The 24854-nt window shown below is 38.5% G+C and overlaps 3 protein-coding genes and 1 pseudogene across 4 annotated transcripts in view; 2 read left to right on the top strand and 2 right to left on the bottom strand.

Annotated features, from left to right (window-relative positions):
* Window positions 1–2332: 2332 nt before the first annotated feature.
* On the bottom strand, window positions 2333–3702 carry LOC129777429 (BLOC-1-related complex subunit 6). The gene is made up of 3 exons (XM_055783684.1): window positions 3215–3702; window positions 2671–3163; window positions 2333–2606 (listed from the first exon to the last, which is right to left on the bottom strand). Exons 1-3 carry the CDS (start codon window positions 3516–3518, stop codon window positions 2561–2563), a joined length of 843 nt encoding a protein of 280 aa, XP_055639659.1. The 5' UTR covers window positions 3519–3702; the 3' UTR covers window positions 2333–2560.
* A 2748-nt stretch (window positions 3703–6450) lies between these two features.
* LOC129773492 (uncharacterized) lies at window positions 6451–7209 on the top strand. The gene is made up of 3 exons (XM_055777102.1): window positions 6451–6760; window positions 6836–6990; window positions 7126–7209. Exons 1-3 carry the CDS (start codon window positions 6451–6453, stop codon window positions 7207–7209), a joined length of 549 nt encoding a protein of 182 aa, XP_055633077.1.
* Window positions 7210–7393: 184 nt separating this feature from the next.
* On the bottom strand, window positions 7394–8479 carry LOC129773491 (putative nuclease HARBI1; annotated as a pseudogene).
* Window positions 8480–9274: 795 nt separating this feature from the next.
* The window catches only part of LOC129777059 (S-adenosylmethionine decarboxylase proenzyme), a 31067-nt gene continuing 15487 nt past the window's right edge, over window positions 9275–24854 (top strand). Inside the window, exons 1-2 of one of the 2 annotated variants that reach the window (XM_055783116.1) lie at window positions 9275–9798; window positions 17350–17436. In XM_055783116.1, the coding sequence (XP_055639091.1) occupies window positions 9650–9798; window positions 17350–17436 (236 nt within the window). In that variant the 5' untranslated portion in view covers window positions 9275–9649. The remainder of the gene's footprint in view (window positions 9799–17349; window positions 17437–24854) is intronic. The other variant, XM_055783115.1, reaches the window with a different exon arrangement.

Here is a 24854-nt window from a genome sequence, read left to right as displayed (position 1 = left end):
CGATCAATTGATGCAAAAACCTTTGCGATCTATTGAGAAATGCTCGAGTTATAAGCGTTCCAAATCTTGCATCTTTGCCTACTTGTTCAGTGCCTAGATTTCCATTTCACCCCCTATATCTTCCGGTTAGACGTAGTCCTACGTCAAAACAAATTTGTTTACAAAACAAGTCGTATCTTTTGGTGACAAATGCATTCGTTGGCAAAATAGCTGCTCGCGCTTTATTGTCGAATCATAACAGAGCAGAAGGATGTTTTAGTATTTCTTTTCGCCTTTCTTTCCAAGCAAAATGTACTTCTGTTTGGCTCCCATCGGCGGGGAAAAGAGTACTATCAGCTTACGGCGATGGTGACAAAAATAACGCTGATTGTGGCTCCACTGATTTCGCTCAGGGAGGAGGAGAATGCTGTGCATATACCGGGAAGGAGATCCGGAAAGGGCCGTTACAAGTAATTGGCTAGAGCAAAAGGAGGTTGTGCACTATATCCCACGAATATATATTTGTTTATTTTTTCCTTTAATTATTTTCCTTAGCGAGTTGACATTGAAATCATAACCACAAACCCAAACAAAAAGTAAATAATTCTGAAAGTTACGTCTCGCTACTCGTCTCACGTCATGTCCTGAAAGTGTCAAGAACGAAACACCTATAGTTCAGCATCTTGTTTATTTTTAGATTTTCCAAAATAATACTCGGAACTTGACAGTTCAGTATAGTTGTATTGGTGAACCCGAGTGCCAACCCGTGAAACATCTCAGTGCGAAACTAGCAGCTTTCGAGGCGAACTAGTGCGACACTGAGTGCGAAACTGAGTGAATAAAAAACGTTTTGACAGCAGTTAGTGCGGCACTGGGGTTGAAACTGAACAAAAACGAATTCGCTATAACTTACGTGAAATAGAAACTGGTATCCGTCCATTATAATATAACATTACCTTTCTTCCGATTTCTTGCAATAACGACGTTTCTCGTTGAAATATCTTTTCTGCTTTTATAATTATTTCCAGCCGAAAATTACGCTTTACCACTATAAGACCGACACAAAAGCAATAACAAATCGGTTGTTTCCTAAACTGGTCAGTGCATAGATCGTGTATGTGCAACTACACATACATACAGAGCATCTGTTGGGCAAACATCATTTGTTTACATTCGTAGCTTCTATGCAGCAGAAGCGGATTCATTATCAATCAATGTTCTTGTAGATGATTTAAATATAGTTGTGATCTTTCTATTAGCGCGAAATATTCCTTAGAACTAACATGAACTTTGTGGAACAGTTAGGCAAGCTATTTACCGAACAAGAGCTTTTGTGTGACGCATATTGCTTAACTTACTAGCACCTATTTCGCGATGTTCCTTGAGCGACTTTCCCACTCGATTTGAATCGAAAAAGTAACAGGAAAGGATTATCAGCCTGTTCGGACCTAGATTCAAGACACAGCGGCTCGAGCTCACGTTCGAATGCTTCCTTGTATATTCCATGAATTAGCCAATTGATGGTCTTTCTTCGTTTCCGATCAATTTTCTTATAACCATATTTCACTTCTCCGCAGAACATTCAAGTACCCGGAATTCATATCTGAGGGTTGGTTGATCTCTCTGGCTGAATATGTTCTTAATTACAACATAATCATCTGCTTTTTTGGCGAAACTAACCACCGATTAAGGATATCTGCACACGAATATTCATTATAGTTTACTTCATCACGAGACCAGCATTTCAGGTCAAAAAGCACAAAGCCTAAATGGGAGCACACTTCACCTAATCCGACTATACAATCGCAATGTGCAATTTGCATTGTTTCTGTTAAACTTTTTGAATAATCAATTCCATTGATATGGATCATAACCATAACAGAAATTTCTATTTTTCTCCGTGTATATGGCTTTGACGCTAAATGTAAATATTTTTATGTAAAGATACATATATTCGCATGTTATTAATATAGTATAGCGCGTAATTTTTATAACTATCTCGCCAAAATAATTATTTAAACAAAGCTCATTCTTGTCGATCCATATAAATCCTATGCAGCGATTTCTTTTGCCTGCCCAACAGATTACTAATACATATGCACGCTGCAAGCCCCCTGTAGAATGCACGCATACCACCTGACTGTATTTCACAGGGTAACACAATCTTCAGCAGACGGGTGACCCAGTGAGCGCTATGCAAACACATGTCTTCATATTTATTTCCATCACTGTTCGATTGTATATTGATGAAAATATTAATCGCTATGGATTTGCTTCAAATTTGTTAGTTTTATATCAAAACATAATTAGATGAAAAGGGAATTTTCTTTGAATTATTAAAACCCCAATAGGCTTCGTTACTGACAACATAGCGGATGTAATAAAACACGAATCTAATCTCTTGGGTTAGGCTGTAAAGCAATCTTAGCTAAAATAAGTTAAATTAAATTATATCTATCACGAACAAAACAAACACATGTGGAAGCAAACACCAGTTGCTATCCATCGCCATAGGAGGAACTAATTAATTATTAAGAGAGATGGAATGCGAAAGCTGATGTGGATTACGAACTACGTCACTTCATATATTACTCTCAAACATGTCTACCAGCCGTTTTATCTCTCGTCTAAAAATCGTATCAATAATGTGAATGTGAACACGTTAAAATAGGTACTTCCAAGATTACTTACATCCTCGCAGCCAGTGCTTCCGCAGGTTTAATCGCTTTCGATATCTCTTCTGCCTTGGCCATGATGGTGTACATGCACTTGATGTTGGCATCCATGCAGTCGGTTAATTTCGTTACAGCATTTTTGTAAATTTCCACATTATCTGCCGTGATGGAAGAGATCGAGTGCAGCACCGAACAGAGACTTTCGGTGAGATTATCCACGGAAGCAGCCAACGATTGTGCCTCCCGCTCGATTTCATTCAATACGTTCGGATCGATCCTATTGAAATGGGGAGCTTTGGGCATAATACCATAACTGCTAGGGACACCCAAGCCACCGTTAGCAGCCGACGGGGTACTCTGACGGGATCCGGAGATGTTACACGAATCTTTACGGGTTACGGTGACCGGACTTGCTAGCTTTATTTTATACTCTAAGTTTTCAGCAACAAAATGTGTCATATTGCCGTCTACTCGAACTGTTCCTTCCAAATTATACGGAAAACTGACGTCTGAAAAAGAAATCATCGGATGTACTGAATTCGTTATGTACACAACCATACCTTTTATTTTATCGCAAATCAGCGAATCCGGTCGTTTCCGAGTTTGCGAAGACGACGACGAGGATGATCCAGAGCCTGGATTGTTAGAGCTACCCCCGTACTGCTCGTCCACATTAGATGATCCGAAGAAGTTTTGTGTGTAAGCGATCTCGCTATACGATTCAGTCATCGTAGCCGGAATATCTTCGAGTTCATCGCCATCAGGACCGGGAGCTTCCGGAGTAGCATCATCTTGAACATTGCTCGGTGCACCAGCATCGAGCGGAAGATCGATGAAAGGATTTCTAGCACTGTCAACGGACATGATAATCAGTGGTAGAAGGTAGAATCCTGTTCCTAACCACTAGAGACGTAATGACGTAATGACGCAATTCCGGCCGAGCAGAAATACTGTTTAAATCTTTTCACACGAAAAATATGTACATTTTCAATTTCTCACATCAAGTACTCAGATCAAGTATAGAAGAAATGAAAAATTTGTTTTGGTTCAGCTGCATACACATTTTGTTTATAAGGTTTCTTTGACATTTAATGAGCGTTCAGCAAATACACTGATTAAAATGCTTCTGCTGCATTCGATATTGGCTGCGGTAGAGAAAGGTCGAACAAGGCCCCTAAAAGTATATCCTAAGTTGGGTCAACTTGCTAAAACCACTCTTCAGCCATCTTGGAAGTCTACTGAGTTTTGTTTGTAAACAAAACACAATACGCTATTGCCGAAGCTCGCTCGTGATCAGTCTGTCTCTTTCACGCTACAAGCAAAAAATTCCCCTACTGCTTTCTTCCGTATTGTTTTCATATACCGCTCCCCCAACCAACTTAGTAGACCCGTCTTGAGGTCGAACACGAATCACGTTATAAAATAAGATTCATGGATCATAAGGTAAACAAGATGAATCATCAAGTAATGAACTTCACGAGTGGCGAACGTATATTTTAGCTTAAGTCATGCGGATAGATTTAAATAGCATGTCAAAAATAATCCAATGTCAAAAGAGTTTCGATAATCAATAAGGGAAAAAGAGTCACTTTTTAATCCACTACATAGAGAAAATGTAGTTACTGAAGGCAAAAATAATCGAACTAATAAAAATAAATGAACTAAATTTTTTCATCAATTGTTGCTAGCGTTTCAAATCATAAGGGCCAAACGTAATTTTTGGCAGGATTCGAAATTTCAGTATTATTGCCTTCCAAACTTCTCTGAACCTAATCATAATTCAATTTTTATTTCTCGCCAAATGTTAAGTTTTAATGGTTATGAACCCCTGAATTACATTATTTGAACTTATTTCTCTCATTAAAAATACAAATTACACAAACTACAACATTTATTTCATTCCAGTTTCATTCAATTCAAATCGTGTTTTGTTTTTCCCATCTTCCAAAGTTTTTTCGTGTTCAATCTATACTGAATCAACGATTCAATGCAGAAACTTTTCAAGTCGTGGCAGATAGGTTTAAATATTAAAAACGGCAAACCGTTTTCATATTTTGAATGAACGCTTCCTGAATTTTCGATAAAAAATTGTTTCTCAGCTGCGTGTAGCAGGATTCTAACGCCACAAAGATTTCTGCAGTAAGATAATATTTCTAAGGCAAAATTCTGCTTCGTGTTTGTTTCCACAAACATTTCAGATGTGAAAAACTGGAAAATATATGTAAATGCTTCGGAATTTCGAGCTAGAAAAATAAAATTTTATAATCGTTATTTGTCGATATTTGATAAATGTCGATATTGTCTTTCAATTAATGAAATCTGCTGGTTTTAAGCTTAACTGAGAAAAAACCTAAAAGATTAGCAATACATTTTATTAATATAGCTCAAAATTACAATAAAAATTACAGTTACTATTGCAAAGAAAAACCTAACCCCAATATAAATCATTTCATTTTCATTTTTTTTCAACTATTCTTGATTTCTTGTTGCAGTTTTGGAAAGTAGAACTCTGAAGTATATCGTTGATTTCAACCTCCATGGAAACATCGTTGATTTTTTATTAAATACATCAAAGTAACGTTTTACCTGATACAAAGTTCTGTATGACACGTTTCGTGTTTTCAACGAAAACAATGTGACCTCACTTACAGATATTGTGGCATGCTTTCGACGAGGTTTCGGAAATGGTATGGGCTCAAATTGTCTCAAGCCTTTTGCACAGCTACTTAATTATTTGACACACCCGTTTTTTTGCACATTGTTGTCGAGTGTAGCCCAAAAATTTTCGATTGTGTGGTATTGTGTTCGATTGTGAATCAATTTTGAACCATTTAAAATTTTGAACCATTTTTTTGAAATTAAAGTTATATTTTTGGAAGTAAATATATGTGTTATGTATATTTGAAAAATAGCAATTTTTTCAGGTGACTTTCATTGAGAGCGATGCGCAATGCATTGATCAGGTTTTAGTTCATCACCTCTGGATCCAAGTATAATCATGAATGAATACTTTACAATATTATATTAGCTTAAATATGGATCATATGTGTTAATCAGTTGACTGAAGACCACCATCGATCACGTCCATCAGATCGTTTTTATTCACGATAATAGTTTTTCGCAATTTTCAGTTCACCCGATCGGATTGGTTGAAAAGATGGACCGATTTTGAATGCTGCTGATTTCAGCCATCAAAGTCACCTTGCTGCTGATGGGCACCGTTATGGTTAATGTGATTTGGAGATTGATGACTGTCTGTCGTTTGTATGGACAGAGGGAAGTGCATACCACTGTGTTTGGAAAGAATGTGCGTTCATTGCATTAATGATATTTTTGGATGTAGATAATAGGCCGTATGAATAAAAAAAAGTATTTACTTATTCTGCCCGTTTCCAAGTAAAGTACTTTCCTAAACTTTCCTAGTATTTACTTGAATCCGTATGATTAAAAGTTTACTTTACTAATTTCATTTTAACGTATGTTCGAATTCGAACATAGTTCTTACTTTGTCAAACATCTGTCAACTGATTGTTTTTGTTTGGTTTCAAAACGTCACTTTTCTCGCCCGTGTTGTGATCCTTTCATTGAAAAAAAAATCTATAACAATAATTTTTGGCCACGAAAACATCGAGGTACTCGAAGAGATTGTTCTGGTAGATGATGGTAAGTTGAGTTTTTTAATTGTTGCTTAAAAATACTAGTTTCCAATCATAAATTTACAGTCAAAGGATCTGCCGAAAAATCAATCAGCAGCGGTAGCGGAAGAAAGAGGAAGAATCAATCTAATCAGGAACAAATGTATGCTGTGTTTGTGGATGTACTGGAGGAAGTAGGAAAAATTTTACTTTCCAAATCGCAAACACCACCTGTGCGGGAAAAGAAAAAAATAGCGTTGACGGCGATGCGACAGCAGTTGTTCATCCGATGTGGATTGGAGTTCTCTGGCGACCAAATATTGAAGAAAATCAATAACATGAAGACCGCTGTTAAAGAAAAAACGGATACCAAAAAAACAGGGAACGTTAAAATTGTGCTCAACCAACCGCAAGAAAAGTTTTATGGACTGCTGGGGGGTGTTGACAATCCCAGCATCATCAGCGTTCCGTGTAAGTGAAAATTATTCAATTATTTCAATTATATTGAAACTTATGAAATGTTATCATTTATCATAACTTTTACAGATGGTCTGGCAGTAGGAAGCAAAAATATTGCAATGGGGAAGGATCCACCGAAGGAGGAGCATGATTCTTCTGATGATTATGATTATAACAGCTTGCAGAACGAGTTTCTGGCGCCCAGTCAAGCGTGTCAAACACTAAAAACAAATCAAAAATCGGTATGTGTTTTATTTTAATTCTACTTTAACTTTGCATGCGCTCTCAGTTAAAATGGTATTTTTATTCCCATTTCTCTCCTAAAATTGTTCTTCAAAGAACTTTTATAGTTTTTTAATTTTTTTTTCATATTCCAGACACGTGGCAGAACACAACAAACAGTGTGTGAGGAGCAACTTATGTTCCTGAAAAAGCAACAAGATTATACGTATGTATTGTAAACCAACCAAGAAGAGCGACACCAAAAAGAAATGGAGCTGTTGGTTCTGAAAAAGGAAATCGCTGTCCTGAAAATCAAAAAACTCAAAGAGAACATGATCATCTTAAAGTGTATATATTTTTTTGTATATATTTTTTAAATTAAACTTATATTAATAAAGTTTTAAAGGCAGAATATTTTTTATATTATAACTGATTTTTAATGTGCATCGCAATTGCATCTCGACGACGTTGTCCTCTATGGCGAATAGAGTTGCCATCATCGACTCCCCCATTGAACTGTACATAGTTTGGCTGAAGTAACTCTTCCGGCAACGTGAAATATTCATCATTCATTATCTTCGCCACATTATGGAGCACGAAGCTCGCAACGACCATCTGTGGGACTCTTTCCGTTGATATGCGGACTTTTGATTGCAAAATGGGAAATCGTTGTTTAGCTTGTCCGAATACCCGTTCGATTATCACCCTTTCCCTAGTATGCATAATGTTGTAGCACCTCTGTTCTGCAGATGACCGGTTCTTAAATGGCGTCATTAGCCAAGGCGCTATAGGGTATGCTTCATCTGCTAGCATAACGGCATCGCTGTTGTTGTCGGAGAGTATTTCACGAATGGCGGAATTTCTCCATATTCTGGCATCGTGGACAGAACCAGGCCACCGACCCTCCACACTCGTGAACATTTCTCGTCCATTGCTCGTTGCCTAAACGTTAAATGACGTCAATCCTTTACGATTGACGAATTCATCGGCAAAATGGTGTGGCCGTTTTATGAGCACATGAGTGTAGTCAAGAGCCCCTATGCAGTAAGGGAACTTGTACTTTTTGATCCATAATTTCTTTTTGTGTTCAAAATCTTCCTGCGTTGATGGGAATTTAATCTACTCGTGGGATTTTTCAACGATCGCTCGACACGTTTGTCAGACAGTTTTTCAAACTCCCACCTAGAAAATCGTATATCTGTTTTTTTTTTGCAATGCCAGAGTAAGTAATGAAGAGCATACCTGGAATCCGGGATCGCCCACATAACGCAGGAAATATTTCATTTTTTGCATGTTTTGCAACGCTCCCCCTCTGGTTTCCTCATAGTTGGGTAGAAAGGTTCTTGCTTAGAAACCTACATTTTCGCGACTAAACCAGTACAACTGCTTGAAATTGTCGTCATCTCCCTCTCTGCGTATTTTGTATGTTTTGGTAGCCCGATTTTTCTCAAATGAAGGACCGATGTCACGAACGAGGGGAAAAGGAATATTTGGCGCATCATAATACATTTTTCACTTGTTTAAATGTAAGATAGCAGCACTTAATATTAATCGCATAAGATAAACAAAAGAGTTTTCAGAAGCAAAGTACGCTCATGAGCATACTTGATAATAACAAAGTAAATACTTGATAAATGCTGTTTTATTCATACGAAATCAAGTAAACTTCCATTTTCGAAAAGTTCATACTCAGTTGCCAGTTTTATTCATACCAAACGTAGTAAATACTTAATGTCACTGCTCGAATGCGTGATTCAAGTAAAGTAAAGCTGAGTTTTGCTTTTATTCATACGACCTAATGAGTATTAGTTTCAAATGTCACACTGTTGTTTTCATACTCTATTTTATACAAAAGGGTTTCCCACGCTGAAATATCCCGATATCAATGTTTATAAGGCGTCGTGTACAAATTACGTAACGCGATAAGGGAGGGGAGGGGGGGTCGAGGTTGCATTACTTTCGTGTATTAGAGATAGGAAATTGCGTTACGTAGGGGGGGGAGGTGGTCCGAAATCCGGATTTTTAGCGTTACGTAATTTGTGCACGACGCCTAAACACAAACAGTCGCTATAATTTGTCATCTCCTCTCGCATCTTCCATGCATTATCCTCATACTGTCAAAAACAGGCCACCTGTCAATTCCAGTCCCTTGGAAAAAACAGTTAAATTGAACGAATCATCCCACCTTTCATTAACCTCTGGGCTGTCATTTTACTTCGAACGCAGCCATTTCGGACTTCACCTGCTTCAGCCGGGATCTTTCTAGTAGAAACACTACCCGGCGATTTGCAGCGCACAGGCGTGCTCAATCAGTCTTCAACTGACTGTTGTTGTGATAAGACTTTTCTGAGTTTCTCTGGAAAGTCCTCTCTCTCGCGGCCAATCGATTTTAGAAAAAAAAGAAGTGGTACATAAATAGTGCAAAAGAGTATTATAATATTGCTGAATCCCTGTGAGCTGTATTTATTTTATTTTCGTTCGAATTTTTACGTCCGTGCTTCGTTCAATATTCTATACAAATATATCCTACGCCAGCAACCCCTTAAATGAAGTGGCAAAATTTTGCTACCTAATTGAATAGTGTGCGACGCCTGAGTGAAAATTTCATTTTAATTTTTTGGAGTTTTTTTTAACGAGTGTAACTTTGAGTGGAAAAAAGGAGAAAAGCGCACCGGAAGTATGGCGGAGAACGAAGATTTAAGCAATAATAGTAGTAGTAGTAGTAGCAGGGAGGATATACACTTCTTTGAAGGAGTCGAGAAGCTGTTGGAGATCTGGTTTGAGCCGAATCCATCAAATAAAAATGCCGATCTTAGGAAGATACCGAGGTAAGTTCGCGTGTGGTATCACGAAGCAGATTTTGGGCATTATAGATTAGCATACAAGACGTGTTGTCATGTGTCCAAAGTAGTCATGGAGTTGAATCTATCCTCCGCGTTTTTCGCATGGAACATTTCTGCCCCCACCAAGTAATGCTGCACATAGGTTGATGAGTCGTCCATAATTCGATTGAAGCGTTTTAGCTTGCATGGTAACAGGTATAACTTTATTGTATTGTCAGCACCTGCTTTTCGCAAGGTAGAGACTCCACAATGGGATTCTGGAAATAAGTGGTTAAAATTTATGTATCGCTTCGATATTGCATTCAATGAAATTAAATGAACTTTACCAGTTCCTAGCAAATTTTCATATTTCGAATATCAATGATTACTAATATTAAGTTAGTCAAAAGATTTAACGGGGTTTCCTCTGTACTTATGCGCTGTCACCTGTGAAATAGTGCTTTGTGGTTTGCTTATCAAGGCGAACATGTCTGAGCTATGCTATGTGGAGCCGAAATTCCTTTTACACAATGGCATGCGTATTAAGTGGTTTGGAGTTCACTCAAGGTTAGTGTTTCTCAGTTTGTTCTTGTCATGGCACTGGACATACATCACGATTTGAACATGCATTTGATTATTGCAACATGTATGATTTTTGTCATGTTTCTGCAATGGAATGTTGCATACAGTTAAAGGATAATATACGAGGAAATAAAAAAAAGTTTGGCGAAAGTCAAAGGTCAGTTTTACATAACGCAGCTCGAACATACTCTTTTCCATATTCTGTTTACGTGTTTCATGCGTATTTATGTAATAGCCGCTGACGGAGAGGAACTGTTCTGTACCCAAGGGTGCAAACTTTTGCTTTACCTTGAAAATACCGGCTTGAGCTGAGAGAACTTTGAGAACAAGGAAGAACTACGCATGTGACTGCCTATCAAGAGAGGAAAACGGAGACAGCAAAAGACGAAAATTGTCCATGCACGATTAGTTGGCTGCGTGAGATTATTTGCTATTCGCAGCTGTTTTTTGCTGCTTGTGTTCGTGAGTACACGTCTGTCACGAGTATCACAGTGTGTTTGGAAGTGATATTGTTGGTAAAAATTGTATTCTATACACCCATCAAGAGAAAAGGGCACATAATTTTGTTTGTACTTGTTTGGTACATACCATCAGTATATTAATGAATTTAGTTATTTTTATTGTGACTAAAACATTTACTTCTCTACTTGCAATCATCGCGAATTTCAGTGTAGTTGGATATGATTACTGAAGCACAGTTTGTAAAAATTACTAACATATCTGCGAGCACCGTCCCTCTGAAAATTTTGATTTCAATAATTTTGAACATTGATGTTTCCCTCACTTCGTACATTAGCGATAGTGATTGAATGAAGAACTCTTCTAGTTCGATTGAATTTAACTTTTTTTGACTACCATATATGTGAAGAAGTAGAGTGATACACATGTTAGGTCAATTCAATGCTTTGTAGTAAAATAGGGAAAGACTGCCACTCTCTAGATTATTGAAACAATCAACTATAGGACGACTAGCTGACCCGGCAAAGGATGTTCTGCCATATAATTTATTTCTAGAGAATATTTTGGTTGGTAAAAATAACGAATGTATTTCAAGAGAGTTTGTATGTTATCGTTCTGATCTGTAAAATTGATCTAAATTTTCACTGCGAAAATACATAAAAGTACCTCTTATTTTCTCATACTCTCTTTTTCTTTAAAATAGCCTTGTTTTATATATAAAGATATGCATAGTTTTTTTTTGAATTTTTCTTATCATCTCAAATATTTTCCAATCCTTTCCATCATTCTAATTTGGGTGAAGACGAACTCACAAAATATATAGACCATGTAGATCTGATCAGCCGTTCCCCTGTGATGATGAGTTATACGTACGTGGGAAAATCTCTCTTTTAGATATAAAGATATGCATAGTCATTTCTTTCGAATTTCTCAAATCTTAAATGTTTTCCAAAGTATTCTATCGTTCTAACTTGGGTGAAGACAAACTTACAAAATATATAGACCATGCAGATCTGATCAGGCGTTCTCTCGTGATGATGAGTTACACGTACGTGGAAAAATCCTTCTTTTATATATAAAGATTATAATACATCATTTTAGTGTATTGCATTACCCTCAATTATGTAGCAATTCATGGAATTATTGGAGCACGTTTGCTTTACTTTTTTCCGGGGGTAATACGGTCACTATTATTAGAGATGTGATTTGCCATAAACGATTTCATTTGATAAGTTTTTTTTTTTATATCTGTATTATAGTGACTTTCAACACTTTTGGCTGGTTCGTCACTTTTTACTTCCAATTTTGGAAGAATGTTGGGAGTGAGAATTGAACTCGTGATCTTCAGCGTGAGAGGTATGGATGTTACCACTACGCCAGATCGGCTCCATTTGATAAGTGCGTTCACGTGCGTGTTGGTGAATTGTTGACATTTCGGAATTCCCTTAAGGCGCACTTGTTATAAATTTGACTTTTTTTTTTCAGATGTCACATAATAATTTATAATTGTGATAATTCCACAAGGGTTACCCACTAAGCTGGATGTAGGTAATCCAAAGAAAATAACCTCTCCCACACTTGTCACGCTTGATCTATTGTACAACGGCCTTTAACTGTAGCCAAATCGAACCTTCTTGGGCTCCACAGTATCCCTATAAAGATGTTGAAGTCTGTGCCTTATTAGAGCTCCGCAGCTGCAGAACAAATGTTCCGAGGTTTAACCCTCGGCATTACAAAAGCGACAAATATCATCTTGTACGAAACCTATGTTTCGAAGATGACAGAAACATTGAACCTCAAATATCATTTTTACGCAAGACAGCGCACTAGTAGTAGTGATCGCTTCATACATAGCTTTTGAGGAATTTATGCTCAGACCTTTTGTAATACACCATGATTGTGTAAGGTTTAAGACCATCTGCATCCTGCTCGATATCACGTCATCCAATTCCAATGCACAATGGACCAGGAGGTGCATTCAAGTGGAAATTTGCATTAAGAGCTCGACAATTATTCTCTAGACAAAAACTGTCTTCGACAAAGTTGTTACATATGATAGTGCGCTCATTTTTGTTGTCAAAAATAGGGTGACCTCAAAACCCTACTTCAAAGAAAGCAAGAGTGGAGTTAATATTTTCACACGGTCAAAGAACAGATACTGACGGTTAGTAGTAGCGAAAGCAGAATTTATTGTGCTGCTTTTTATTTTAGCCGCAATTTTAATCTATAAAGTCTATTGCGATATTGATAAATTAAAATTGTGTCTCGCCGCTACTTTAATTTCTAGCTTTGGTCGGACAGTTGGATGTTGGAAATCCCAATTAGAACGTGGGATTTTAGTTTAAATAATGGTTGATATTTTCCAATTATTCAATAGTTTGTTTCAACATGTTACATGCTCAATTTTTACATTTTTATTCTAAAGGGTGTTCGGATCAAAAAGTGGTCAACTTAAATTCGTCGTATTTTTTCTAATCATTCATATAAAAAACCTGATCACCCCTAATTTTGTAGGTGTGTGTGTGTGTGTAGAATGATGCCTCTATTTGGTTTTGATCAAGACGGGTCTATGGTACTAGGTGAGGCCATTTCGTCACTAAGTTGGTTAGGGGAGCGGTATATGAAAACAGTACGGAAGAAAGCAGAAGGGGAATTTTTTCCTTGAAGTGTGAAAGAGACAGACTGATCACGAGCGAGCTTGGGCACAAGCGTATTGTGTTTTGTTTACAAACAAAACACAGTAGACTTCCAATATGGCTGAAGAGTGGTTTTAGCAAGTTGGCCCACCTTAGGATATACTTCTACGCGCCTTGGTTTTGATATTAGATCCTTAGTCATCAAAATTAGAGGTGTGCAAATCAGCTCATCATGATGAACAGCTCTGATCATATCAGCTCATCTAAATGAGCTGTTCTTTATGAACAGCTCTTCAGCTCAGTTGTCAGTGCCGACTTTCAATTTGGGTCCCAAACTCGATAGCCACGAAGCCAGTTTGAAAATGTTAAAATTCAAATGAAATTTTTCACACCATATTATTAATTACTTGAAACACGTATTCCAGACTATTATTTACAACAGACTCGGCGAGTACAACATTTCCGACATTTTTACTGAGGCTTTACATTACAATAAAAAGTTTTCTTCAAAAAAAAAAATCTTATGAGATTTTTGCACCGCCTGCAAACAAAGTGTTTTTCATTGAAATAGAATACTCATTTGATACACAGAAGTTAATTTTCATTAATAATTTGAATTTTAAAAACGTGTTCATTCTGCCTGAGAGCCAATTATTATTTTTGGCGCCCCCTAAACTGGTAAACAAAGCTCAATGCCGTCAACGCGAATATAACAGTTGAAAAGACGAGGGACAAATGAAACTAAACTGATGTCTTAACACGAAGAGCGAGAGACGGTCAGTTCATTTGAATCTTACAGCTCACACACTCTCTTCAATTCTACAGCTCTTTTCTCTCCTTCATCATCATCAAAGTGAGCTGAAGAGCTGTTTGATTTTTTTTGCGAGCTGTTCCGCGTCAACTCACTTCAAAGAGTCGATTCTTCGGAACAGCTCATGAGCGGATGGCACATCTCTAATCAAAATGGCGTCAAAACAAGAGGAGCGACGAATCAAAATTTTGTACATGCGTCGTGAAAATCAAAACTAGACTCACGCAGAAATAGCAAAATCGTTGAATGTGGCCAAATCAACCGTCACCAAAGTAATAAAAGTGTTCGGGGAACGTTTGTCGACAACTAGAAAGCCTGGATCTGGGGGAAATCGAAAGCCGGGAGCCGCAGTGTCGAACAGAAGAGTGGCTAGCGCTTTCAAGCGCAACCCCAACCTCTCCGTTCGAGATTTTTTTATCCAAAATATATATTTTTATTAAGGCTCATATGGCGTCAACCTGACGTCAATGTTGTCAATATTTCGACAATGTTTGCCTTATAGCCATGGTAGCCATCGCCACAATCACATAGATTGTTTGCTGCGAGCCCAAAGCGATAGAGATGCGCGTTTAGGTTGTAGTGATTGGACATAAGCCGAGATATCACGCGAATGAAATCACGACCTACATTCAATCCCTTAAACCAAGCTTTCGTCGAAACCTTAGGGATAATCGTGTGTAACCAACGACCGAACTCATCTTCACTCCACATGCGCTGCCAACTTACGAGCGTGTGCTGACGAGGAATGTGAAAAAAATTGTTATAAGCAATTTGCCTTTCAAAAAGCGTGCCTTCTGAAGCGCCCACGTTAGCTAGCAAGTCCGCTTTCTCAGTCCCCGGAATCGAGCAATGAGAGGGAACCCATGCTAAGGTTATCTTGAATAATTTTTCTACCAAAACACTCATAGTTGTGTTATTCTTGTTAGCAAATAAGATGGGCGTTCATCAACTTTGATTGAGCGGATTTCCTCTATTGAGCTGAGACTGTTTGAAAAATAAAATGGGCAGTGTTTCAATGATCCCTAGAGCATAGTATAGCGCACCCATTTCAGCGAGATACACGGAACAAGGATCTTTGAGTTTGGAAGAGGCACTGAAATTCATTGAAAATGTCGAAGCCAGTGGACCCGTTTATGAATGAACCGCCGGTAAAGAACATTTTATCAGATCTAACTTTCCCATATTTTTCCGAAAATATCGATGGAATAACATTGGATCGTAGATGATCTTGGATTCCACGGATTTTTTGTCGCATGGACAGATCAAAAATGACAGAGGAATTTCAAAAGTATGGGAAGCAAACATGGTTGAAGATGCCGGGTGAAGGGTGCACGTCGTGGGTAAGGTACTCATGGTATAAAGACATAAAACTTGACTGAGGAGTCAGTTGGAATAGATTTTCGAAGATATCAATCACCAATGGATTCATGATCTTGCAACGAGAAATGAGTAAGGGAAATCTGTAAGATAATTCTGTGAATCGAAGAGTAAGCGGGGATACTCCTGCTAATACTTCCAAGACTGCCAAGACTTCGAGATTCATCGTATGTGTTGAATGCAAACACCCCATGGCCATACGCAAGCACGATATTGTATCCTCCCCAGCTTGAGAATATGAATCCTGGCAGATGATCGGGAGCAAAAACTGCCATATTCTAACACTGATAATATCGTTGTTTTGTACAACTTAATGAGGTCTCCTGTATGGGCACCCCACCATGTTCCGGTTATTGTTTGGAGAAAATTGATTCTTTGCTGGCATTTCTGTTTCAGACACGCAATGTGTCTTCCCCAGGTACATTTAGAATCGAAGTATACACCCAGGTATTTGAAAAACATAGAGTGCCTGATCGTTTTGCCGGATAGATGAAGCTGGAATTGGGCGTGTTCGTGCTTTTTAGAAAATACGACCATTTCGGTTTTCTCCGTAGAGAATTCGATACCCAGCTTGAGAGCCCACGTTAATTTATGCAAGGGAGCCAGTGTTAATTGATGAATGAACTAATTTTTTACAGGTTCACCAGCCGAAATGTGTTGAAAGTCACTATAATATAGAAGAAAAAAAAATAACAGGTTCACATGTGCAATGAACTGATTAGAGAGGGGGGAGGGGTCTCAAAATATCACGAAAACCTTCCCCGGCCCCAAAAACCCCTACATACCAATTTTCATGTCGATCGGTTCAGTAGTTTCCGAGTCTATAAGAATCAGACAGACATACAGACATCACCCCATTTTTATATATATAGATAACTAGCTTTGATGGACTGAATTTCGAAGTCTGGGCATATCTCTTGTTAACTGTTATGGAACAAAGTCTTTCGGTGAAAGTTGTATCATGTTACCAAGATGTCAAGATACCAACTTAATTTGTTCTTTAATATTGGCTTGTGCCGACAAACCCACTATCACTTACGAAGCCACAGCTAGACTTCTACTCGTGTTTATGAATTCTGACAGAACGTCAATCAAAAATATATCGAAACTCAGATCAGATTTATTTACGTTTCAAATTCGCCGCTACACACTTTGCTGACGTGCTTCAGTACAGTTTTGTTTGCAGCTTGTAGATGAATATCGATCAATAGCAAAAATAGGATTCATCTTTCCGGCGAGACGATTTTGGAACAAAGTTGTGTTTTGACGCCGTTTGCCAATTTCTATGAGTTTTGGCTTGGGATCAACAAACCTACTACTGCTTCCAATGTGTACTACCGCTTTTGATGGCGTATAACTTGCATATGCGCACATGTTGAAGCTGCTGGAAAGGTTCTCGAAGCATGTGAGAGAAAATAAACTAGAAAAAGTTTTCCAGAAAATCGCTTCATGCTTTCAAGCTTGAGAGAAATATTGGAAATATGATTCGTAGTCGGAAGTGCTACAATGGTTCTCTGATTTCAGCTCCTACGCTTCATCGATATATTCATTGATTCAAACAAGCGGACAAATGGTTACATATCCTTCTGCTTACTAACGATCTTCAGTTCAATCACAGATGAATAACTGTCGTAATTCTAGATATCTAGAAATTTTCAATCCTGCTAATACTACCATTCATTTTTTTTCCAGACCCATGTGGGATGCACTGCTGAAAACAGTTCGATGTGAAATCATCAGCGTCACTAAAAACGAACAAATTGATGCTTACGTGTTGAGGTGAGTTTACTGTGTGTTTTTTGTATACGCTGAGCAGTTTCAGGGTGTGTTTCCATTAGGAAAAAAAATACATAAATTTTAGGTAAACACATTTTTTACATGCGTTATTACAGCAGAATATATATAACTTGACAAATTGGTCCTGGTTAAACTGGTCTGATTCTAACTGAGCGAACTTTGGACCATCCTTGGACCAGTTAAAAAGCAGAATTTCGTAAACAATCGACGCTATATTCAATTGGAAGATTTGCTGTGAGGGGTATTCGAATGTAATTTGAAACATTGATTAAGTTACAGAAAAATTATATTTCATACCTGTTGTCGCACTCAATGCAAAACTTCCATTGGAATCCTTTCGTTTATCCAATTTCATGATCAACGCGAATCAAACAATTCATTGGAGTTCCCTTCTCTTGAATGGCGTTAACGTTCCCTGTGGAACTTTTGCCGTCTCAACGTATGCATTAAGTAGCGTCATTTATTAATGCTTAGTTGAGATTTCTTATGCCAATTAACACGCCTTGACAATGTGAGACGCTAACCACTCGGCCACGGGTGCACCAAACCGTGTATACTAATAAGAACCAATTTCATTTTATAATTGGTCCAATACCTGCTTGGCATCATTTGGGTTTTTTTTTATACAATTCCAAGCTGACATTCAAGGTTGATTTCAATCACTTGCGATTAGGGCCTCCCAAATTCAATCTCAAACCGTCACTCAAAAATGAATACTGCTTTTCAAGATGCAGCTTATTCACACCTATTCACACTAGTTCAATTTATTGCTGCTCTATTTGCACGCTCAATAGATAAAATATCCTTCTCCTTCGTGCATGTTCCTTCCGCTTCACGTTCATTCATTGCAGTCTTCACACTGAAGCGAAATTTCTAGTTTCAGAGCGAATCGAAACGTTTATTTATTCTAGCAGCTAATATTCAAATGAAGATTTCGTTTCGAAACTTACTCACTGAAACGAGTGAAAACGGCGAGATTAGGAACACTGGACACAACACTGCACGCTATTTTTATTATATGTGTGAGTAATTTTCGTGAACGATACAAAAAAAAATCTAGCTCATCTGTAGTATATGTCAAACCACGTTGAACTCAAACATCGATCCATGCATACATACATACATGCATGCATGAGAAAGAAAACGAATTCATTTGGGGGAAGTCACTTCAATATGAAGTCCATTTGACGGGGAAAAGTGAAATGTGATAGTCGAGCCGTAGAGTGAGATAGCAACTTATGGAAGAAGCCAAAACTCATTTCCAATTGAAAATGAAGGCGAATTTCTCCATAGTCCTCTAGCTATCTTCAGTTGAATATGACTTTGCCAAGCCCTGCTCCTGACAGACTAAAATATGAATCAATCAATGAAATGTCTTTGGCTCAAGTGAAGGGAACAAGTAAAATAATCAGTTTCGAAAAATGATAAGCGTTGCTTGCGATACATGAAATGGCTTAACTGGCTGATCGGTCGATGGGAAAAATCATAAGCTGGAATTATACTGAGTTAACTTTTAGACAACATGTAGCTTGTGGCATTGACGCACGCCACACTAGTCATTGCATCGAAATATCACGATGTGACAATCGAATTATTCAACATAATTTACGTTTAGGAATGTGTCGGCTCCTATACAACTGAGCTATCGTTTTGCCAAAATCGCATGACATTTTCCCCGTCATCTAAAATTTGGATAAAATCTGGAACAAAACTTGTCGACAGCAACATTCTGACAACCGTAACAATAGCACGTAATACCGATAACAGCTAGTGGATATAATGGTGGTTTGAATTTTTTATGGGTTAATTATTCAGAGACTGCAAATGTATATCTAACGAAAACATGACTACAGAGAATTGATTCCCTGATGGAAATTAGATGTTTCTCCAAAGCAATTTCAGACATGGGACGAAGGTATTGTTTAATACAGGTCGGACTCGATGATATATAATCGCAATTTCACTTTCAACGTTAATTTTCGAATCCAATACATAATAGAATCACAAAAAAGCTTTGTTCTATTATTCTTTGACATTCATACATTAATGAAAAAATTGTTTTCTTGAGATTCGATTATGTATAGGATTTGAAAATAATTGTTGAAAAAAATGGTCGACTATATATAATCGAGTCCGACCTGTACTTCATACCAGGAATACAAATTTATACAAGCTTGACCTCACATGCAATTGCTGGGACAATGATACTCAAAGATATTCAAAGCTGGAAATCACATTTAAATTTGCAAATAGTTTCGGGCACCGTTAATATTATAAGAACGACAAATAGAAAAGATTATTGCTTTGTCTCCAGGTTATTCGGACTTCTTCTCAGTTGTTTTACTTTGTTCGGCATCCGAATATGCACCGGCGCTATCAAAATTTGCGTTCATTCACGAGTTTAAAAACATATTCCAAGGAAATGAATTCATCCAATATCAGCCCAAAGTGTACTCGAACGATTGCTATCTGAAAAATTCAACATGTATTTCGGAATTATCAAGAACCAACACGCAGAGCCCACGATGATGATATGAATATTTACACTTAATGTCTCGGGAGTAGTAGCAGATCCTCGATTGTCAGAAAAGCAAGCCTAAACAATCAGCTGTTCGGGGAATGGCAAACCGAGCTAGAGGGAAGCGTTTTTGGTTAAAAATAAATAACTTAGCATTATTTGTCTCTAAACATAAACAGAGCGCATCGGAATGGAAACATGGGGAAAGAATACAATGGGGACCTAGTTGGTTGGCGATCATGGTTTTTATTAGTGTCCAAAAATAAACACATTTCAGCGGCGGCTGTGTAAAAACAAACCACGATTCGCTTTCCGCAGCACAATCTGTCCTGTTTGCTATGAGATAATATTTCGTTGACCTCTGCATTTCGTCTCATTGCAGTAGAGATTTTTCCGAGGTTTGCTTTCCGTGTTGGGAACTCAAGAGGCATGGTCCAGCGATAAGACGAAGATCGTATGATTAATCAATTGTTGGATTAAGCTCACTATCGATTCCAAATATTTTGTACTTCCCCCGTTTTCCATTATTATACCGTGTGCGAGGAAAACATCCTATAGCTCTAGTGAACGTTATCCATTTATCGTTTTAAAACTCATGCTATAATGGAAATCGCTAAATTTTATTGCCACGGAAATGCACCGAAATTACACACGCATGACACTGCATGACGAAATTCAAGTAGCTTTATTATATTTTTGACGTAGAACTACGTCTTTCATTAAGGGTGCCAAATCAGAAAACAGGTCACGTTTTTATGAAATAAAGTTAACGTCAATAACTATTTTAGCCGCGAACGGATTTTGGCGATTTACATACTAAACAAATCAGAAATTCCGTAAGATTTGTTTAATATGCTATACATTAGAATCCCCTGGTTTGTAAATGGTTAAAATTAATGAAAACTTCAAGCGTTTCCATTTTTCTATACATTTGTGTGCTTTCCCGAACAGAGCTGTCAATAACGAGCAACTTATCGACGACCAACGGAGGGGAAATCGTCTCCGTGAACAAAGGAATAGTAGAAGAATGAAGGAGAATACTTGCCTAGAGTATAAACAGTGGATCTCGCTGAGGCAAACTTTCATTCATTTCATTCGTTGATCTTCTCTCGTGCTGATCGGTTGCATTTGGGAGAGCTCGTGATTTTTACAAACTTATTACCGTTAGTTCGTACTTCGTCGTGTTCTTTTTCGCACGTTGCTTCCGGCAAGTGCATTTACCCACGATATGGGGAAACCACGCTCTAGTAAAGAGCAACCAAATGCTGCGAAGCGGGTCCGTTTTCAAGCGGAATTGGGCGATGAGCCGGCTGAAGGAGTGCAAAAATTGCTTTCAAACAACAAGTTTGCAGCGCTTCCAGTGGAAGATAGCGGGAGTACTACGAAAAAGGAGAAAATGTCTTCATTTTACACTAAAGGCTTCCCGGATGAATTCCGAGAAGAAATGAAGCTGCTCATTTCCAAGGGTCAAAGTATAGTTTGTGCACCGACGGTTATAAAATTATGGTACCGGGAGTGAAATATTACAATGCCGTTCAGGAATACCTCAAGAGGAAAAAAGTGTATTTCACTCACGATATTGCGGCAAACAAGCCGTTTAAAATTGTGCTAAGGGGATTACCGGACATGGAAATAAAAGAAGTGTAGGACGGCTTAGTTGAGTGTAATTTAAAGGTGTTCAACAGTCAACATCGCGAACGATTGAAAGCCCCCCTGGAGTGCTAAGCTTTGCCCAAGTAGTAGCAGGCAAAAACCAAACAACAAAGACAGAGTCCGATGATCTGTACACCCCGGAACAAATGAGTGCCCTCCTCGACGAGTTCACACGACTGTTACGTGCCTGTAAAACAAAACAGGACCAAGTCACAATGATGATGGACTTTGCTTACAAATATGGACAGCCATCACCTTAGGATCATCACCTGGAATGCCTGCTCCCTTGCAGCAAAACAGTTGGAGCTTGCAGAGTTTCTTCGAAACAATAAAATTGATATCGCCGAATAAAAACTTCAACCTTTCTAATTATTCCGTTATTCGGCTGGATCGCACTAGTTCACGTGAGGGCGGTGTCGCTATAGCAGTGAGGCGAGGCTTAAGGTTCCTCACAATGAAGAGTTTCAACCTCAAAATTATTGAGGCCATCGGCATCGAAATAACAACAACAACTGGGCCAATTAACATCATTTCAGCGTACTGTCCCCGCCAAGTGAATGAAAGAGATGGTTCTAGCCTGCAGTTTAGAAGAGATTTCATCGCGCTTACCCGGAACAGAGGAAAATTCGTCTTGGCTGGTGATTTGAACGCCAAACATGAAGCCTGGGGGAACCTCCGGCGAAATATAAACGGTAGAATCATATTCAACGATCTTCCTTGTGGGCACTACAACATCCTGAGCCCCGAGGAAGCAACGTACGTTTCCCCCGCCGGAGCTCCATCCATCCTTGACATCTTCGTCACCAACATGATGAATATTCAGCAGCCGATGGTGGTGCACGACCTGAGCAGCGACCATTATCCGGTGGTGCTTATTCTAGGTGAACAGGTGATTCCTAGGAGTCTGCAGCGTAGGAACTACCATCGTGCCAACTGGTCAGGCTTTCAGTGAACGGTCGACACTGAAGTGCAATTCAACCATCCTTTGCAGTGCCCAGAAGACATAGATAATTCGCTGGGTATTGTGGTAGAGGGATTACGCAAAGCACGAGAGCAGCACATCCCACTTGTTCCGAGAGTAAGTAGTCTTCTCGAAATTGACGATATTACTAAATATCTTATTAGACTAAGGAATATTTTCCGGAGGCGGTTCCAGCGAACTTGCCTCCGGGAAAAGAAGTTGATGGCGAATCGGCTTTTCAGAGTGATCCAGGCCAGAATCTTGGACCTCAAAAATCAAAATTTTTCACAAAAATTGAGTCAACTCCCATCCTATTCCCGTCCCTTCTGGAAATTATCCAAAACACTCAAGACCAAACCCAAACCAATCCCACCCTTAATTCCCAGTTCTCCTGGTCCTGATCTCCTTATTACCCCCGCAGAGAAAACTAATGCGCTGGGCCATCATTTCTGTACCTCACATAGTCTAGGGCATACCATGCTTAGTCCATGCACTAATATTGATCATAATGAAGTATTGCTACTGTTTTCGAGGTTGTTATTAACAAAAAGAGTTTATTTCGCTTGTTTAGTCACCAAGGAAGCAAATTTCGTTCTGGAGTTTTGTATGTGATTAGGTTCCGCTTGCCAGTAGCAAAACTTCCTCCACTAAGGGTTACAGCTGCGCTTCTCTCGAGCATGAGAGAGTAATGCAACTTTTTTCGAGGCCAGTAATATTAGAGGAGCGTTTCTTTTGAGAATAGCGCAAAATGATGAGAAATGTTTATATTCCTAGTAGTTTCAAGCCACCAATGTATGGCTCTGTATGCATGCTATGGCGAACACTTGTTTGGCGCTTGGTTTACGTTGTACGAACAATGCCTAGAAGTGCGATTCCTTTGAGGCAATACTAGATAACATGTAGCATGATATTTGTTATTTGCAAGTGTTGTCATTGTTGTTGTTTCCATGGGGTGCCAAAGATATATTGATGTAGTTATGAGATGTGGAATAATGGTGCTGGTGCAACATGTATATAATCGACTGTAGCCGAGTCTATGTCAATTACGAAAAAGGCCACCGGAATAGCGTTCGAGGTAAATTTTCAATGCATTGACATGAAATAAATTGCGACAACAATCAGCAAGTGTATTGTTTTGCGAGGGCAAGAATGAATCATCAATCAATTATCGTCAACTGATTCTACAATGAAAAAAACATTTCAGAGATTATTCTACTAAGCAGTTGTTTCTAAAATTTCACAGCATTATAGAATAATATCCGAAGGTATGAACAAGCGACTTATATAAAATAACAGCGTAGTTCTACGTCAACAATGGGGTCGTATCTTGGACACAACCTCCGATAATTTTTCTTACCTTGAAAATACATTATTGCATAATGGATGCACGGCAGGTGTCGAGTGAAATGAATCAATTCGCACAAACATCTTTCTTCGAAGCTGTTAACATCGGAAAGTTCCCATCCAGATTTGCTATATATTGAATCAACACAGAGCAAACATTCTATCCAAGTTTGCGTGTAATCAACCATAATAAAAGGAAATAACACTGCCCTTGATCCTCGACATTTGGGATGGAACCTATTGTAAACACCATCAATCAAATACTTACAAGGATAAGTTTTTCCCCGTTTACATTTTTTCACTAAGCCACCTCCGGGCAAGGCTTTAGCGATATAATGCGCCTCAGCACTTTCTTGATGCTGTGATTTGGAGCAGAATTTCTCAATGTGCGGTTTTGGGCAGACGGTTTGAAGGCGCGTGGTGCAGCTACAAATTTTCTCGTTTCGCCAAACAAACAGCATCGCAAGGATTTCCATGGTTGGGGCGACGATGTAAATATATAATTATGTGGCTCCGACAGCGTTCACATGTTTATAGACAGGAATGTTCTCAGTGGAATATTTTCCGACGCGTAGTTCTCGGCATGGGGTTTCGAGTGATGAACGCAGTATCAACAAAATCGACTTTACCATCATTATTGTTGTTGTAGGGTCGTTTGAAATATCGGCTCGCTCGTGGATCACTATAAATTCCATTATAACATAAATAATACATAAATAATACATAAAGCACTTTTTCCGCAGTATGGACAGAAGCCACTCAATTCGCGGAATTTTGAGTTAATATGACACTGAGTTGTGTTTGTTTTTGAAAAAAAAATGCAGAAATTAGTCTTGTTTATTTTTCGGGTAGCTCGTTATCCATCATTTTGTTGATGGTCTGAAGAGGTCTGAAGCCAGGAAGATGATTCCAACTGGATTCTTT

Source organism: Toxorhynchites rutilus, chromosome 3 (assembly GCF_029784135.1).
Source record: "Toxorhynchites rutilus septentrionalis strain SRP chromosome 3, ASM2978413v1, whole genome shotgun sequence".
NCBI lineage: Eukaryota > Metazoa > Arthropoda > Insecta > Diptera > Culicidae > Toxorhynchites > Toxorhynchites rutilus.
Note: the sequence above shows the minus strand (reverse complement) of the source record. Positions and strands in the feature narration are given on the sequence as shown.